This window comes from Osmerus eperlanus, chromosome 2, assembly GCF_963692335.1.
Source record: "Osmerus eperlanus chromosome 2, fOsmEpe2.1, whole genome shotgun sequence".
NCBI classification, from domain to species: Eukaryota; Metazoa; Chordata; class Actinopteri; order Osmeriformes; family Osmeridae; genus Osmerus; species Osmerus eperlanus.
This window is the reverse complement of record NC_085019.1, coordinates 23,646,909-23,665,479: the sequence shown is the minus strand read 5'-3', so window position 1 is coordinate 23,665,479 and position 18,571 is coordinate 23,646,909. Positions and strand designations below refer to the sequence as shown.

Below are 18,571 nucleotides of genomic sequence, written 5' to 3'. Positions count from 1 at the left end.
ACACTCACTCTGCTGCAAACACACTCACTCTGCTGCAAACACACTCACTCTGCTGCTGCAAACACACTCACTCTGCTGCAAACACACTCACTCTGCTGCAAACACACTCACTCTGCTGCAAACACACTCACTCTACTGCAAACACACTCACTCTGCTTCTGCAAACACACTCACTCTACTGCAAACACACTCACTCTGCTGCAAACACACTCACTCTGCTGCAAACACACTCACTCTACTGCAAACACACTCACTCTGCTGCAAACACACTCACTCTGCTGCTGCAAACACACTCACTCTGCTGCAAACACACTCACTCTGCTGCAAACACACTCACTCTGCTGCAAACACACTCACTCTGCTGCAAACACACTCACTCTGCTGCAAACACACTCACTCTGCTGCTGCAAACACACTCACTCTGCTGCAAACACACTCACTCTGCTGCAAACACACTCACTCTGCTGCAAACACACTCACTCTGCTGCAAACACACTCACTCTGCTGCAAACACACTCACTCTGCTGCAAACACACTCACTCTACTGCAAACACACTCACTCTGCTGCTGCAAACACACTCACTCTGCTGCAAACACACTCACTCTGCTGCAAACACACTCACTCTGCTGCAAAAACACTCACTCTACTGCAAACACACTCACTCTGCTTCTGCAAACACACTCACTCTGCTGCAAACACACTCACTCTGCTGCAAACACACTCACTCTGCTGCAAACACACTCACTTTGCTGCAAACACACTCACTCTGCTGCAAACACACTCACTCTGCTGCTGCAAACACACTCACTCTGCTGCAAACACACTCACTCTGCTGCAAACACACTCACTCTACTGCAAACACACTCACTCTGCTTCTGCAAACACACTCACTCTGCTGCAAACACACTCACTCTGCTGCAAACACACTCACTCTGCTGCAAACACACTCACTCTGCTGCAAACACACTCACTCTGCTGCAAACACACTCACTCTGCTGCAAACACACTCACTCTGCTGCAAACACACTCACTCTGCTGCAAACACACTCACTCTGCTGCAAACACACTCACTCTGCTGCAAACACTCTCACTCACTTGCTCCTCAACCTCTGGCAGGTTAAAGGGGAGAGGCCCCTCAGTTTGCTGTCTGATATCTCTGTGTGGAAACAACACATTAGGAAGCACAGGTGAAAGGCCTTCAGCACAATCCCAGTCTGTCTGGGCTGTAGTTACGTTAGCAACGCTCTCCAGCCGCCAGAAATCAATACCTTCCGAAATGTGTACATCTGAACTAACAGCCCTGTCTGGCTTGTCTGTGCCACAGCACTGAAAACTAATTGTGTGAGAGGATAGAAAACAATTGCACCAGAATCTAAAGTATAAACTGGTTGCGCAACGTATTTTTCCACACACGAATCTCCCCTCCGTCGTCAAGATCGTAGCTGGACTGTTCCGGAAAGGCTTTCTCCTCTCCGTGCCCTCCAGACCAGACCTCCCCCTGCCCTCTGTGCGAGCCCAGCCCCCCCTCCTCCATCCAGGCCAGGAAGGGTCAGCCGGTCCGCCCTGGCCCCAGCTCCCTCCTCCTCCTGGGCTGTCAGCACCTCTCCAGTCAGGTGCTAAGAGGACTCCTCGGAGGTGGGAACATCTCACTCCCTTCTCCCCTGCCTGCCTCCAACCCTGCTGGGCCAAGGACTCGCCATCGAAAGATCCGGAGTCAACAAATGGCTTCGTCGAATCGATTCGGGCTCCTCATCGCCGCTAGGGAGGACCCTGTTGTTCCACATGGCAGTAGTGGAGGAAGTACGTACCAGGAGGGGAGGCTGGGGGCCAGGAGGGGAGGCTGGGGGCCAGGAGGGGAGGCTGGGGGCAGGAGGGTGAGGCTGGGGGCAGGAGGGGAGGCTGGGGGCAGGAGGGTGAGGCTGGGGGCAGGAGGGGAGGCCCCAGACAGCCCTGCTGTGGGGCAGGAGGGCCAGGAGAGCTCCAGGTGTTCCCTGCTCCTCAGATGATGCAGTGTGTTTGGGCTGCTTTCTGACACAAAGCAAATACGGTGTAATAGATTCCAAATGAAGTGAGCAGCGGACACCGACAATTAATCACAGGCCAGATTGCTGTAGCTTCTCCTCACCACTGCAAGCAGGAAGAGGAAACAGCAGGAGGGCTACACCTCCTTAAAATGAATGGATTGTATCTGCAGTTGATTATTATTTACCGGGCGGGATGTATTCGCTGCTCCATTCCACGTGATCGGAGCAAGAGCTTCTTTAAACACCAAGCGGTGAAATCTCTGGATTCTGGGACTGTCTCTGGACAGACGTCTCACGTTGCACAGCTGGCTTGTGTGCCTGTGACTGTGGGTTACACCAAGTTAGAACTGTTCTGTAACTTCTACATATCTATATGTATACAGTTACGAATAACGACCCTAACAGCATCAATCTGCAGTGATAACATCCTGCTTCGAAGGAACATGTCCGACATGTCTCTCCATCACAGACCTCCGGTTTGGACTCCTCAGGGAGGGTTCCTTTCCCTTCAGCAGGTGTGAGTGATCAGCGATAACCTGCAATAAACGGGTCCATCGACGCGTGCTGGTGGAGAGGGCGAGCCCGCTCCAATCACACCCAGAGCTCTGACAGACTAGCCCGGGGTAGAGACACTATTGATTTGTCTCTGGTCATGTTGGATAAAGATAGGCGGCCCTACACTAGTAACAACTGCAGCTAAAAATAACACGAGTAAATCAAGTCCACAGACAGACCGATACACACACAGAAACGCACGCACACACACACACACACAGAAACGTGCACATATACACACACACAGATATGCACATACACAGACACACACACACATACACTCCTCGCATGAGCTGTAACGATGGTGCTCTGCCAGTCATCGGAGGGGATCATCACCACAGAGACTTGGACTCCATCGCCTCCTTCACGTTTGCCCTCTTGTCTGAGCCACGTCCTTCCGGTTCAGGGGACCAGGGCTTCCTCTGCAGGCTGCCTGTCTGGGACAGGGCCACTCAAGTTTACTGCATGTCTCCAATCCCTCTCAGCCTCCAGGGCTCGTCATCAAGGCTGGAGCCATGACCATCACATCTCCCTCCTCGGGCCCTGACTCGGTGCCCAGGCCCACGGTAGCAGAGCTGCCTCACACTGCGTCACACACGACAAGTTCTTCCGCGCCTCACACTCTGCCTCACACTCTGCCTCACACTCTGCCTCACACTCTGCCTCACATGCTGCCTCACACTCTGCCTCACATGCTGCCTCACACTCTGCCTCACACTCTGCCTCACACTGCCTCACACGCTGCCTCACATGCTGCCTCACACTCTGCCTCACACTCTGCCTCACATGCTGCCTCACATGCTGCCTTTGAAGCAGCCGAGCAAAACGACCCAGCACTGAGTGGGAGAGTCGGTCCCGCTAACATCTGGTCTCCTGAAAGGGCGACCAGCACACCAATAAACAGGATGGGGCTACTGGTGTCTGCAGTCACAGAGGAAAACAAGCCGGAGAAAAATGAATCCCATCCATCGCTGGCCTGCCTAGAGGTGACAGCTCACTACCACAGCCAGGGTGGGGAGAGGGGGCCTGTGATTGGTCCAGAGGCACGGACACACAGCTCTCTGTGGACTGGGAACCCAGTCTGACCAGAACCCTGTTCCACCCCTCCCCCCCCGGACCTGCCCCCCTAGACACCCTGTTCCACCCCTCCCCCCCGGACCTGCCCCCCTAGACACCCTGTTCCACCCCTCCCCCCCGGACCTGCCCCCCTAGACACCCTGTTCCACCCCTCCCCCCCGGACCTGCCCCCCTAGACACCCTGTTCCACCCCCCCCCCCCGGACCTGCCCCCCTAGACACCCTGTTCCACCCCTCCCCCCCGGACCTGCCCCCCTAGACACCCTGTTCCACCCCTCCCCACCGGACCTGCCCCCCTAGACACCCTGTTCCACCCCCCCCCCGGACCTGCCCCCCTAGACACCCTGTTACACCCCTCCCCCCCCGGACCTGCCCCCCTAGACACCCTGTTCCACCCCTCCCCCCCCGGACCTGCCCCCCTAGACACCCTGTTACACCCCTCCCCCACCGGACCTGCCCCCCTAGACACCCTGTTCCACCCCCCCCCCGGACCTGCCCCCCTAGACACCCTGTTACACCCCTCCCCCCCCGGACCTGCCCCCCTAGACACCCTGTTCCACCCCTCCCCCCCGGACCTGCCCCCCTAGACACCCTGTTCCACCCCTCCCCCCCCGGACCTGCCCCCCTAGACACCCTGTTCCACCCCTCCCCCCCCAGACCTGCCCCCCTAGACACCCTGTTCCACCCCTCCCCCCCGGACCTGCCCCCCTAGACACCCTGTTCCACCCCTCCCTCCCCCCCCGGACCTGCCCCCCTAGACACCCTGTTCCACACCCCCCTCCTGAATCTCAGCCTGTCCTCTGGGAGCGCCCAGCAGCCACGGCTGGGCCAGCTGGTGAGGATGAGAATGTAATCCTAACCCATCCAGCAGGGTGGACGTGTCCTAATGCAGTGTAATGCCCCTTTAGGCCCGGGTCATTAGCCTGTGTGGGCATGCTCCAGCCCCCCTAATCCTGATCTGATTGGGCGATGAGACTAATCCTGCTGTGCAGCTCTGGCACTGATATCTCTGTGGTATCTTTACCCCTGCTCCTGTCTCTCTGATACACACACACAAGTACACACAAGTACACACAAGTACACACACACAAGTACACACACACAAGTACACACACAAGCACACACACACAGACACCCACACACAAGCACATACACACACATACATACACACAAGGACACACACAAGAAAATACACACACACAGGTATATACAGTATACACGCAAACAAGCACATACACACATACACACAAGCACAAACACACAAGCACACACACACACACACACAAGCACACACACACAAGCACACACACACACAAGCACACACACACACACACAAGCACACACACACACACACAAGCACACACACAGACACACACACATGATGAATACGCTCCCACAAACGTACCCGTGTCAGATAACACATGCTCCAGCAGCTACACCCCAAAACGCGTACTGTGAAACGTAGTGTGATTACACCCACATACGTGTTCACCAGTGCATGAATGTCACGCACACGCAATGGGCCGCCCACATGCTCATACATAAAAACATCCGCAGCAGTTCACTGTATCCTCACGATGACTGACAAGCAAACTGCTTCTGAAGTCGGGTCAAGAAATCCTCTCCTTGCCCCCTCCTCCACCCCCCTCCCTCACCCCCCCCCTCCTCCACCCCCCTCCTCCATTCCCTCTTCTATCCTTTACTCTTCCTCCTCCTCCTCCTCCATCACCCCCCCCCCCCCTACTCCCAGGGTTCCAGAGTTCCAGGGTCCTCTCAAGGTTTTTGGTTAAGGAGCTTCACACCTTGGGTTCACATGCATGCATTAGTTAGACGTAGTGGCACCGGGCGCCCTCTGCACCAGGTCTTAAAGGGACAGGACACAGAGTCAGGTCTTAAAGGGACAGGACACAGAGTCAGGTCTTAAAGGGACAGGACACAGAGTCAGGTCTTAAAGGGACAGGACACAGAGTCAGGTCTTAAAGGGACAGGACACAGAGTCAGGTCTTAAAGGGACAGGACACAGAGTCAGGTCTTAAAGGGACAGGACACAGAGTCAGGTCTTAAAGGGACAGGACACAGAGTCAGGTCTTAAAGGGACAGGACACAGAGTCAGGTCTTAAAGGGACAGGACACAGAGTCAGGTCTTAAAGGGACAGGACGCAGAGTCGCAGGGGATCTGGCAGGCCAGGGTGTGAGGCAGCTACTGACTGTGGGAGATCTGACAACAAAATCTCATGCAGTTGGAGTAGCACATGCCACGACGTCTCCAGTATGATTAATAACGTACACTGCTGGTGTAAATCTAATCATTCAAAATGAGTTGTATTTTACAAAACCGTGAACAGAGTCCACTCCAAGTGCACAGAATTTCACTGCAGAGAAGCTACTTTGAGAGGGCCTGCTAATTGATCACACACAGACATATTTGCACACACTCTCTCATGGTGTACAGGGCCCACTACTTTATCATACACACACACACACACACTCCTCTGAGTCAGACCATTGTGTAACTTTGTAACTTTGACTAGAGAGAGTGAAGTGGAGGTTGGGAGTGTAAAGAGCTCTGAGAGGGGAGCAGGGGGGACAGGGAGCAGGGGGGGGCAGGGGAGCAGGGGGGACAGGGAGCAGGGGGGGCAGGGAGCAGGGGGGACAGGGAGCAGGGGGGGGCAGGGAGCAGGGGGGACAGGGAGCAGGGGGGGCAGGGAGCAGGGGGGGGCAGGGAGCAGGGGGGGGGACAGGGAGCAGGGGTGAGCAGGGAGCAGGGGGGACAGGGAGCAGGGGGGGCAGGGAGCAGGGGGGACAGGGAGCAGGGGGGGGGCAGGGAGCAGGGGGGACAGGGAGCAGGGGGGGCAGGGAGCAGGGGGGGACAGGGGAGCAGGGGGGGCAGGGAGCAGGGGGGACAGGGAGCAGGGGGGGCAGGGGAGCAGGGGGGACAGGGAGCAGGGGGGGCAGGGAGCAGGGGGGGCAGGGAGCAGGGGGGACAGGGGAGCAGGGGGGACAGGGAGCAGGGGGGGGCAGGGAGCAGGGGGGGCAAGGGAGCAGGGGGGACAGGGAGCAGGGGGGACAGGGAGCAGGGGGGACAGGGAGCAGGGGGGGCAGGGAGCAGGGGGGGCAGGGAGCAGGGGGACAGGGAGCAGGAGGGGGACAGGGAGCAGGGGGGGACAGGGAGCAGGGGGGGACAGGGAGCAGGGGGGGACAGGGAGCAGGGGGGGGCAGGGAGCAGGGGGGACAGGGAGCAGGGGGGGCAGGGAGCAGGGGGGGCAGAGGGAGGATGGTGTGAGAGGAGGAGGTTGATGGTGGTAGGATCCTTCAGGTTGTGTTTGCGTGAGGACTAGATCAGAGACTTGGAGAGTGTATTTGAGGGTGTATTAGGGAGGAGGTGGTGAGTCTCTCTCCACGGTGTGACTGTTTCTATCACCCGACAGATTAGAGCAGGGTTAAGACTGCTGTTACCTCCCGCTGACACCATGGTGAACACGGTCGCACGATAAGCCACATAGTGGATGATGAAGTATGGGGTTCCTCTGACAATTCCTCTCTACAGCTGTATCTAACGGCCTTTTCATTCGCTGTTTTTCAATATCCCAGATTTGGGGAATAAATTGTGCTAATCACCCATGAATACATTTACTTGCTTGTTTTTTTGTGTGTGGTTTTTTTTACAGACCATTTTCCCAGCAGGAAGTCATTTGAATTGGTATTCAAATGAATCTGACCCCGATGTGTGAATGCAGCGGCTCCACTTCCCCCACTCTCTCTCTCTCTCTCTCTCTCTCTCTCTCTCTCTCTCTCTCTCTCTCCTCTCTCTCTCTCTCTCTCTCTCTCTCTCTCTCTCTCTAACACTGTCTCTCTCTCTCTCTCTCCTCTCTCTCTCTCTCTCTCTCTCTCTCTAACACTGTCTCTCTCTCTCTCTCTCTCTCTCTCTCTCTCTCTCTCTCTCTCTCTCTCTCTCTCTCTCTCTCTCTCTCTCTCTCTCTCTCCTCTCTCTCTCCAGAGACCATTCATGAATCGCAAGTGACAAATCAGCTGTTATTTCCTGCCATTTCGAGCCTGGATTCAAGGGAAGTTACACACACACAACAACAAGTCAGTGATTCACCTGGGAACAAGCGTGTCATCAGGTTTACAAGACTGACAGCTTCACCTGCCAGTTAGATAACGGACTGACAGGGGCGGAGGATATGGCCCCAGCAACTTCTCTAACAGGAGGATATGGCCCCAGCACCTTCTCTAACAGGAGGATATGGCCCCCCAGCACCTTCTCTAACAGGAGGATACGGCCCCAGCACCTTCTCTAACAGGAGGATACGGCCCCAGCACCTTCTCTAACAGGAGGATACGGCCCAGCACCTTCTCTACCAGGAGGATATGGCCCCAGCACCTTCTCTAACAGGAGGATATGGCCCCAGCACCTTCTCTAACAGGAGGATATGGCCCCAGCACCTTCTCTAACAGGAGGATATGGCCCCAGCACCTTCTCTAACAGGAGGATATGGCCCCAGCACCTTCTCTAACAGGAGGATATGGCCCCAGCACCTTCTCTAACAGGAGGATATGGCCCCAGCACCTTCTCTAACAGGAGGATATGGCCCCAGCACCTTCTCTAACAGACAACAGTCATCCGGAAATATGAAGGTCTCTCTAATCTACAATCAACATCAAAACCCAAAAGTCTGCCTCCACAATGTCAGTGTGTTTAACTATGTTAGTATTTAGAGTTGCTATCCAGCTGTTTGTCCAGGCTGGCAGCGCAGAGCAGAGGGCAGAAAGTGTTTCTTCCTGTGGGGAGGACAGCGCAGAGCAGAGGGCAGAAAGTGGTTCTTCCTGTGGGAGGACAGACAGACCTTGAGCGAACCTCAAGCAGATGCTAAGTCTGCTCATGCAGATGTGTTGAAAGTGGCTCTGCTCCCCTGTGGGAGGAGGCCGCTGTTCTCCTAACCTCAGTGTTGCCCTTCTGGAAAACTACGTCTTACCAATAAAATGTAGCAGACTGGTGCCTTTCTGGCTGACCAACATTGGCTACACGCTTCACCTTCATATGGTTTCCAATCATAGCATTGTAACAAAGTACAGCAAGCACTGCGATGGAAGAGGGCGGAGGGGGGGCGTGTTTAGTACAGGACCCGGAGGGGAGGGGGGGTAGAGGGGGGTGTTTAGTACAGGACCCGGAGGGGAGGGGGGGTAGAGGGGGGTGTTTAGTACAGGACCCGGAGGGGAGGGGGGGTAGAGGGGGGTGTTTAGTACAGGACCCGGAGGGGAGGGGGGGTAGAGGGGGGTGTTTAGTACAGGACCCGGAGGGGGAGGGGGGGTAGAGGGGTGTGTTTAGTACAGGACCCGGAGGGGAGGGGGGGTAGAGGGGGGTGTTTAGTACAGGACCCGGAGGGGAGGGGGGGTAGAGGGGGGTGTTTAGTACAGGACCCGGAGGGGGGGGGGGAGGGAGGACTGGATGCACCAAGGCCTCTCAGAGAATCTCAGCGCTCAGCAGAAGAGCATGTTTGTAACGCTTCGTGACCCCGCAAGGTCACAGCCTCGCTCTCCGGAGTCCTGGACCCCGTTCGGAGCGCCACAGGAAGCGGTCACAGCGAGACAGGAAGCGGGCGCAGCGAGACAGGAAGCGGGTGCAGCGAGACAGGAAGCGGGCGCAGCGAGACAGGAAGCAGGCGCAGCAAGACAGGAAGCGGGCGCAGCGAGACAGGAAGCGGGCGCAGCGAGACAGGAAGCGGTCGCAGTGAGACAGGAAGCGGTCGCAGCGAGACAGGAAGCAGGCCAGACGTGTGAGGGGATCTGGTATTTGCGCAGAGGAGGTGACCGTGTTTGACACATCGGGAAAAAAAAACTGAGTGCGACCGTAAAAGACAAGAACAGTTCAGGCACGGCAGCTGAAAATATCCCTTTGGCAGAAACGGGTGCCTCCATGTTCTTATCGTGCAGACCTTGAATAACTCATCTAGGTCACGTCATCACCAGTTTAACATCCAGCCGCAAGCTTTCACCAGTGCGGCGAATTCGCTTGCTTCCTCTCAAACTGGGCATTGTGGGAGGGAGATTCCCCTTGAGAGTTCTCTGGAGACTAAACAGTCTCCCCGGTAACCCTGGGGCGTAGCTGTACCATGTTTTGGTTGAGTGTATGCAGGAGCGCCGCATGGGTTTTTCTGGGCCCCCTGGCTAATGTGTACTCCGGGACCCAAAATCTAAATCATACAGGAAAGTATGTGGTTCCACTGGGGCCCCTGACCAGGGCCCTTAGAATCACCCCCCCCCCCCCCCTTACAGTGCCCCTGCCTGGATGTACCCCATGCTCTGTGGTCTGGAGAACATGCATGGTGTTCAACATCAGTGCTGCTGCAGGTTCTCAATGAAGGAAGCGGAGGTTACATACGATGGGGCTATCTCGTTGTTATGTTCAGTGACCTATGCACTTTTGAAAAGCTCCCTCTTGGAAGTCGCTTTGGATAAAAGCGTCTGCTAAATGAATAAATGTAAAAGTAAATGTACATACACCTGCACCAGTGTAACCACCGCAGGAATACTAAGTTACAGTTGGATATCGTGAGTCAAGTAGCCTACCTTCCAAACAACACGTTCTCCACAAGCCGGAATGGGTCATCACCTCTTCGTTCTTCTTGCTGGTCTCGTTCTCGCTGACAGACTTGCTCTTGCAGGTGCCGCGCGAGTACAGCCAGTAGTCCGTGCCAACCGCGATGGTCATGAGGCTGAAGGCGGCGAACGCGCCCACCGTGGTCAGCAGCATCTGGACCCCGCGGTCAAACAGACCCATGTTTCCACATTCCATGAAAGGGGGACCCCCTTTCTTCTTGATATACAGGAAATAAATATTTGAAAATTTACGGGACCAAACCAAACTAAAAAAATTGGATATATTAGAGCGAAAGGAGGGGGACGTAGCTTGATGCGGTAGGAGCCTTATGGTTGCGTTTAGGTGAGGACTAGATAAGAGAAATGGGGACGTTATTTTCGGCTGGGTTGGGGAGGAGCACGAGGTGCGTCTCTCTCCCCGGTTTGATTATTCAAAATCACCCAAAAGATAAGATAGTAATTCTTCACAAGGTGGGATATAACTCCCACTAAAATGAACTATAGTCCAGTTGCAGCTGTTATGTTAAGTAATGTGTCAGACGACTACTGCGCAAAGCTATACATGTGCGGATAATAGGCCACTATTTATAATTTATTATCACGGTAACTTGAGGCTGCCTTATTGAAATGAAATATTCTGTGTTACTGTTTGAGACAAGTCCCTAGGTCTTAAAAATTTAGCATTTAACACGTGAACAGTTGGTTGGCAACCTGTTTCTTAACGTGTATGGTTACAACTAAGCTGTTCTATGGACAGACTTAAATAAATATGAGCTCAAATGGACCGGGAGAAGGGGGTGGCGGTAGAGTAATGGCAGGCTTACAGTAGAGCTACAACAGTTATGCCTGGCAAGTCAATATTTCTGTAACATAAGCCAAAGCTGAATTTGCCAGTGTAGTTTATAAATAGGCCTATGTCTATGATTACCTTATTTTATAATATTGTAATTAGGTGTCGATAGTCAGAGGGGAAAATACAGGAGAGGTCTAGGAAATCAAGGGCAGGGAAAATCTATCATAATAGTAAAACAGGGGGTAAATAGATAGACGGATTCAAGTCCAATCCAGACAAAAAATTATCCTTGGCTTTTATAGGCCTATGCTGACTTAATGTTTAAATAGGCTAGCCTAAATATTACAGGGCTAACAGCAATCCAAATCAAACCACAATGGAATGAAGAAATCAAGCAAATTAATAAATTATCAAATCAAGAGAAATCAAGTCAAAATCAAACTAAACAGCTGTTATGTAGCTGCTATATTTCCTTTTTCCTAAAATTCTGGTCCCCAGTTTCCATATGTAGCCCTTAGCTCTCTGAAGGTTTCCGCCGAAAATGGGGATTTGCAGTTGGAAGAGGTTCCGTCGTCGATCCGGAGAGAGCGGGGCGCATCCAGTAAGGCAAGCCGACCATTACTCGACATAGAGTCGGGAATGGGAGAATGAGGAGATGAAGATGCCGATAAAACCGATCCTTTTCGGTACTGTTGTTAATGCTGTTGCTTGGGTATCCAAATTCACGGCGCTTGTATCAACACCAGAAGCGTAGCCAGAATCGTCCCGTTTGCATAGCCCTTGCGCCATGTACATAAAAAAAATATATATCTGGGAACACTGAGTTGCAAATCATAGAAAATCGACAGCAGGTTAAATGTTGTACTTCGTCCTCTTCCTCTTGGTCGCTAGGATGACAGCGAGTGTTTCCGACGGTGTAGGAGTGCTGTTTGCTTAGAAAAATATTACACAATCAAAGGATGAGACCGACGGAACGTCAAACCAACGGCACAGGCTCAGAGCAGTGGAGTTGAGGGGCGCAGATTGGACGCTGTACCCTAGTCAGGATATCAGTGTCAGCGCTATACATTTAGCGCCTTCCCCCCCTCGGATGATCGGGAATGTCAGTATAGGATGTTATTTGAATCTGGCAGTTTTGATTTGCGCACGCAGATCCACGCCAATAACACACGTTGAATGAAAATATTTTTACATGTATTTTCTGTTGTGAGGGGAGGGGTGAAGAGGGAACGTACATACATGTACAGTATGTTTATGTACGAATGGGGAGAAGGGTATGTAGGATTTCAGTGAAACCTTGAATATATGTGATACAGTTAGCCTTCTCGAAAATGTTATCCTCTTGGGAAGCACATCTTTCTTAAAATTATGTTTCTATTCTCAAATGAGGGCACCGACACAATTTTCAGCTCTGAACTCGGTTACTATGTGGCTTCCAGAAATGGTGCATCTTCCAACATAACTCTTATTTCCACAGCTGTCATTATAGTATTTGAATTTGCTTTCAATTGAAGGGTTTGAGTTTAGATCCATAGCGTTTTGATTCATGCACTGCCTATAATTGACAATCTTTTGGAGGATGGTGGAACGTGGATTGTTCGCTGCTGTGTTCTTATCTGAGGTCTCCTTGTGCGGTGCTGAAAGAACAGCTCGTGCACGCACGCCAGCGTCGTCAATGCGCGTGTCTCCCCCTGGCTTCTGAGCGCTGCACCTGCAATTGAATATTGAACCTATTTAAACGTATTTTTTTTAGGACTGTACACCGGTTCAGCAGCAGACCTGATGGCTCTCCACCCTGCGCTCTACCGCTAGTATTTACCAGACCAGGTTGTTACACAGCATTAGGACGCTATCAGCCATGCCACAGCGGCCTCGATCGGCAATTAGCAAACAGTCCTGCTGGTTTTGGCCCAAGCTTCTATGATCTCAACAAACCCATGAAACAAACAAACAACATGTCTGAATGGATGACAGGCTGGCGGCCAGCCTCAGCAGGGGTAGTGGACTCATCGAGTTCATCCGTCTCTGCGTGTTGCAGCCCACTGAACACGCAGCCCGTTCTACACATATTAAGGGCGCCTGGTAGCTCACGTCACTGAAACGGTCCAATAAAGCATTAGCGAGCCGAAGATATATGTTTTGAACATGGTAACTGAGGTTGTCCCCAGCGCTGCACACGTGAATACAGCTGATGTATCAGGCACCAGCGAGCCAGCAGGTTCACTTCCTCACCGTGGAGATGCAAGAAACACTCTTGCTAATAAGATGAGGAACACTGTTGCCCTGGCACACACATCCCCACCCCTGTCCTCCTGCCAGTGCTGGCTGCCTGCTGGACCTCATCCTGAGAGACACTGGAGCCTGAAGGAGGTGGATGGTGGAGGGCAGGAGCCTGAGGGAGTTGGATGGTGGAGGGCAGGGGTCTCCAACCGTGCTGCTGGAGAGCTGCCTGCCTCGATGCTTGGATCTTGATGGATTATGATTTTAAACAGGTAGTGTCTCTCACTATAATTCCATCTGTACAGATTGTCTGAATTATCTTGTTTTTATTTTGTATAAAAATAAATACTTTTTAATTCATACATGTAGATAAAACTTGTTGTTAATAGCATTTGCATTTGAGTCTCTCTCTCTCTCTCTCTCTCTCTCTCTCTCTCTCTCTCTCTCACACACACACACACACACACACACACACACACACACACACACACACACACAAACACCCTCCTCAGGGGATAGCCTTGAGCTCTGACTAAAAACCTCTCTGATTCTGCGTCTCTTCTAGGATTTGGGGCATCCTGGTGTTCATTAAACAATTACCAATGACGGCACACTGCACCAATCAGAGCTCCTGGGTGGGCTCCACAGGAAGTGCCCCTACCCGTCTGCAGTGGGCTGGCTGAGCCGCAGACCTGACCTACTGGGGCCTGTGTTTAAACACCCCTGGGGCACGGGCTCAGGGAACGCTTTAGGTCAATTGTGCTCCGGAGGATAAGGATAGGAAACAGAGCGCCCACCTCAGGGGAGACACACCTCTGGACAGAGTCTCTCGCTGGGAGACGAGCCTCATTAGAGGAAGGCTCTGGTTGAGGCTCTTCCCAGCATGCCCTCTGTTCCCCAGGAACTGCTCTTCCCAGCATGCACTCTGAGGGGGAGGAATACTGAGAGAGCTGTACATGATCCATAAAGGAAGAGCATGCAGTCATGTGTGTTACTACGCTGAATAAATGAGGTAGGTGCAGAAAGGGCCAGTCACACACACACACACACACACACAGACACACACAAACACATACAGACACACACACTAACACACACACAGCCCAGGACCCAACACCAGGTTGGGCAGTAGATGAATGTTGTCTACTCTCTGGCACTTCCCCTTGTCCTTGCGCCTGAATCGCCTGAATCGTGATGACACCTTTCTACAATGCCATAAAGTCCTCATTAATGCCATAAAGTCCTCATTAATGCCACTGTTAAGAAGGTGGCTGATGGGCCATGAGCTTGTAGGCCACCATTGTCTCTCTGTGTCGTCGTCATCGTCCCCAGACCTGGATGCACAGCCAGTGGAGAGCACCTTACAGGGAATCAATATGTTTTCAATCTACAGCAGTGGGTCGCTCCCTCGCATTCTAATTAGAGCTGGCCCAAGCCACTGAGGAGAGGGAGGGGGAGAGGGAGAGGGAGAGAGTGAGAGCGATAGGAAAAGAGGCAACGAGATAAACAGAGTGAGAGAGAGCAAATGAAAGAAAGAGTGAGAGAAAATTAGAGAAAGTGAAAGAGAATGAGAGGAAGAGAGTGTGGAAAAGAAAGAAAGAAAGGAAAAAGAAACATAGATGGACATGCAGAGACAGAGACAGAGGCAGACCGGTCTCTCACCGGTCTGCCTCTACTAGACACAGACAGAGAGAGACACACCGGTCTGCCTCTACTAGACACAGACAGAGAGAGACCGGTCTCTCACCGGTCTGCCTCTACTAGACACAGACAGAGAGACACACCGGTCTGCCTCTACTGGACAGACAGAGAGAGACACACCGGTCTGCCTCTACTAGACACAGAGAGAGAGAGACCGGTCTCTCAACGGTCTGCCTCTACTAGACACAGACAGAGAGACACACCGGTCTGCCTCTACTGGACAGACAGAGAGAGACACACCGGTCTGCCTCTACTAGACACAGACAGAGAGAGACCGGTCTGCCTCTACTAGACACAGACAGAGAGAGACACACCGGTCTGCCTCTACTAGACACAGACAGAGAGAGACCGGTCTCTCACCGGTCTGCCTCTACTAGACACAGACAGAGAGACACACCGGTCTGCCTCTACTGGACAGACAGAGAGAGACACACCGGTCTGCCTCTACTAGACACAGAGAGAGAGAGACCGGTCTCTCAACGGTCTGCCTCTACTAGACACAGACAGAGAGACACACCGGTCTGCCTCTACTGGACAGACAGAGAGAGACACACCGGTCTGCCTCTACTAGACACAGACAGAGAGAGACCGGTCTGCCTCTACTAGACACAGACAGAGAGAGACACACCGGTCTGCCTCTACTAGACACAGACAGAGAGACACACCGGTCTGCCTCTACTGGACACAGACAGAGAGAGACACAACGGTCTGCCTCTACTAGACACAGACAGAGAGACACAACGGTCTGCCTCTACTGGACACAGACAGAGAGAGACACAACGGTCTGCCTCTACTAGACACAGACAGAGAGACACAACGGTCTGTCTCTACTGTACTTCTTCATCCAGAACACCATGTAGATCATTCTCTCACAGCTGCTGGTGACAGTGAGCTTGTTCTGAGGCCTGTTCTCACTGGCAGTGAGCCTGTTCTGAGGCCTGTTCTAACTGGGAAGTGAGCTTGTTCTGAGGCCTGTTCTCACTGGGCAGTGAGCTTGTTCTGAGGCCTGTTCTCACTGGGCAGTGAACTTGTTCTGAGGCCTGTTCTCACTGGGCAGTGAGCTTATTCTGAGGCCTGTTCTCACTGGGCAGTGAGCTTGTTCTGAGGCCTGTTCTCACTGGGCAGTGAGCCTGTTCTGAGGCCTGTTCTCACTGGGCAGTGAGCCTGTTCTGAGGCTTGTTCTCACTGGGCAGTGAGCCTGTTCTGAGGCCTGTTCTAACTGGGAAGTGAGCTTGTTCTGAGGCCTGTTCTCACTGGGCAGTGAGCCTGTTCTGAGGCCTGTTCTCACTGGGCAGTGAGCTTGTTCTGAGGCCTGTTCTCACTGGGCAGTGAGCCTGTTCTGAGGCTTGTTCTCACTGGGCAGTGAGCCTGTTCTGAGGCCTGTTCTAACTGGGAAGTGAGCTTGTTCTGAGGCCTGTTCTCACTGGGCAGTGAGCCTGTTCTGAGGCCTGTTCTCACTGGGCAGTGAGCTTGTTCTGAGGCCTGTTCTAACTGGGAAGTGAGCTTGTTCTGAGGCCTGTTCTAACTGGGAAGTGAGCTTGTTCTGAGGCCTGTTCTCACTGGGCAGTGAGCCTGTTCTGAGGCCTGTTCTAACTGGGAAGTGAGCTTGTTCTGAGGCCTGTTCTCACTGGGCAGTGAGCCTATTCTGAGGCCTGTTCTCACTGGGCAGTGAGCTTGTTCTGAGGCCTGTTCTCACTGGGCAGTGAGCCTGTTCTGAGGCCTGTTCTCACTGGGCAGTGAGCCTGTTCTGAGGCTGTTGTCAGATCAGAGAAGAAGGAGGGGACTCGGCAGACCCAACTGTGACAGAGGCAGAAACACACATGTGCTGACTGCCCTGTTTCCATGGAAACGGAACGGAGCCCGCCCGCTCCCAAAGTATCTGTTATGGGCGGCAGTCCTATGGTCACACATCCCCGCGTGTGTGTGGTTTGTGTGTGTGTGGAGAGTGTGTGTGTGGGGGGGTATCTGTGCATGTGTGTGGATGGTGTGGGGGTGTGTGTGAACTTGATAGTCAGTTTTTCCGAGGTTTCTGTCTGTCTGTGAGTACTTGTCTTCCAGCGTCTACAAAGGGAGGAGAAACAAACCGAGATACCAAGATAATCCAGACACACTCTCTAAGGTGTTTACCAGAAACACTCTTTAAGGTGATTACCAGAAACACTCTCTAAGGTGTTTACCAGAAACACTCTCCAAGGTGATCACCAGAAACACTCCCTAAGGTGTTTACCAGAAACACTCTTTACGGTGATCACCAGAAACACTCTTTAAGGTGATTACCAGAAACACTCTCCAAGGTGTTTACCAGAAACACTCTCTAAGTTGATTACCAGAAACACTCTCTACGGTGTTTCACCAGAAACTCTCTCTAAGGTGTTTACCAGAAAGTCTCTCTAAGGTGTTTACCAGAAACACACTCTAAACTGTTTACCAGAAACACTCTCTAAACTGTTTACCAGAAACACTCTCCAAGGTGATCACCAGAAACACTCTCTAAGGTGTTTACCAGAAACACTCTCTAAACTGTTTACCAGAAACACTGGTGTTTACTTTGATCATTCAAGAAGCACCAGCTGACTCTGAAGCTGCTGATGGCAGAGCAGGTTTGAGGAGGATACATCAGTATGCTGAGGGGCTTCTGTGGTCCGATGTGCATGTGATGTGTGCACATACATGTGAATGTGATGTGTGCACATACATGTGTATTTCCCCAGGGAAATAACATTGTTATTTCCCTGGGATGGTTCGTGCTTCCTGCTAGGTTTTCAACTGTAACTGCAAACCCTTGCTAGGCTGCCGGACTACATGGGCATGAGCACTCACATACTGTACACACACACACACACACACACACACACACACACACACACACACACACACACACACTCACACAAACACACACTCTGCAGTATGCTGTGGCAGGCTCTGTATGCAGATCCTTGCTTCACTTCTTCAGCATTACGTCACAGATATCAGGCAGACACATGAGGTAAAGATACGTTGTAGACAACAATGGTTAATCTAGCAACACACCATGATCTGTCAACTGGTTTGACTTTGAATAAATCAGATATTCTGATATAACGTATAACGTATAAAGAGCCTTTGTGTTGCACTGTGCAATTTCCAATCTGATCACAGCTATGTTAGGTTTAAAGTGTGTGTGCATGTGTCTGTGTGTGAATGTGTGCGTGAGTCTGTGTACGTGTGTGTGTGCGTGCGTACGTGCGAGTGTGTGTCATGCATGCTTGTGAGTGTGTGTGCGTGCGTGTGTGTGTGTGCGTGCATGCTTGTGAGTGTGCGTGTGTGTGTGCGTGCATGCTTGTAAGTGTGTGCGTGTGTGAGGGCGTGTGTGTGCATGTGTGTGCGTGCATGCTTGTGAGTGTGTGTGCGTGTGTGTGTGCGTGCATGCTTGTAAGTGTGTGTGCGTGTGTGAGTGCGTGTGAGTGTGTGCGCCCAGGTTAAAGCAGGCGAGCTGAATCAGATTGTGCTGCTTCAGTGGTATTGGAAGACTTGACCTTCCTCGGCCACGACGCTTTTTCAATCCAATCCAATCAGCTTAGCAATGTGTCACCACCAAAGCAGCGCTGCGTGGACATGCCGG

General features: G+C 52.6%; 1 protein-coding gene across 1 annotated transcript in view; it reads right to left on the bottom strand.

Moving 5' to 3' along the window:
- cacng2a (calcium channel, voltage-dependent, gamma subunit 2a) overlaps positions 1–10,437 on the bottom strand; it is a 28,121-nt gene extending 17,684 nt beyond the window's left edge. Inside the window, exons 1-2 of the mRNA XM_062484118.1 lie at positions 10,227–10,437; positions 9,210–9,443 (exon numbers count right to left, since the gene is read on the bottom strand). Coding sequence (XP_062340102.1) covers positions 9,210–9,443; positions 10,227–10,437 — 445 coding nt within the window. The remainder of the gene's footprint in view (positions 1–9,209; positions 9,444–10,226) is intronic.
- Positions 10,438–18,571: the final 8,134 nt, after the last annotated feature.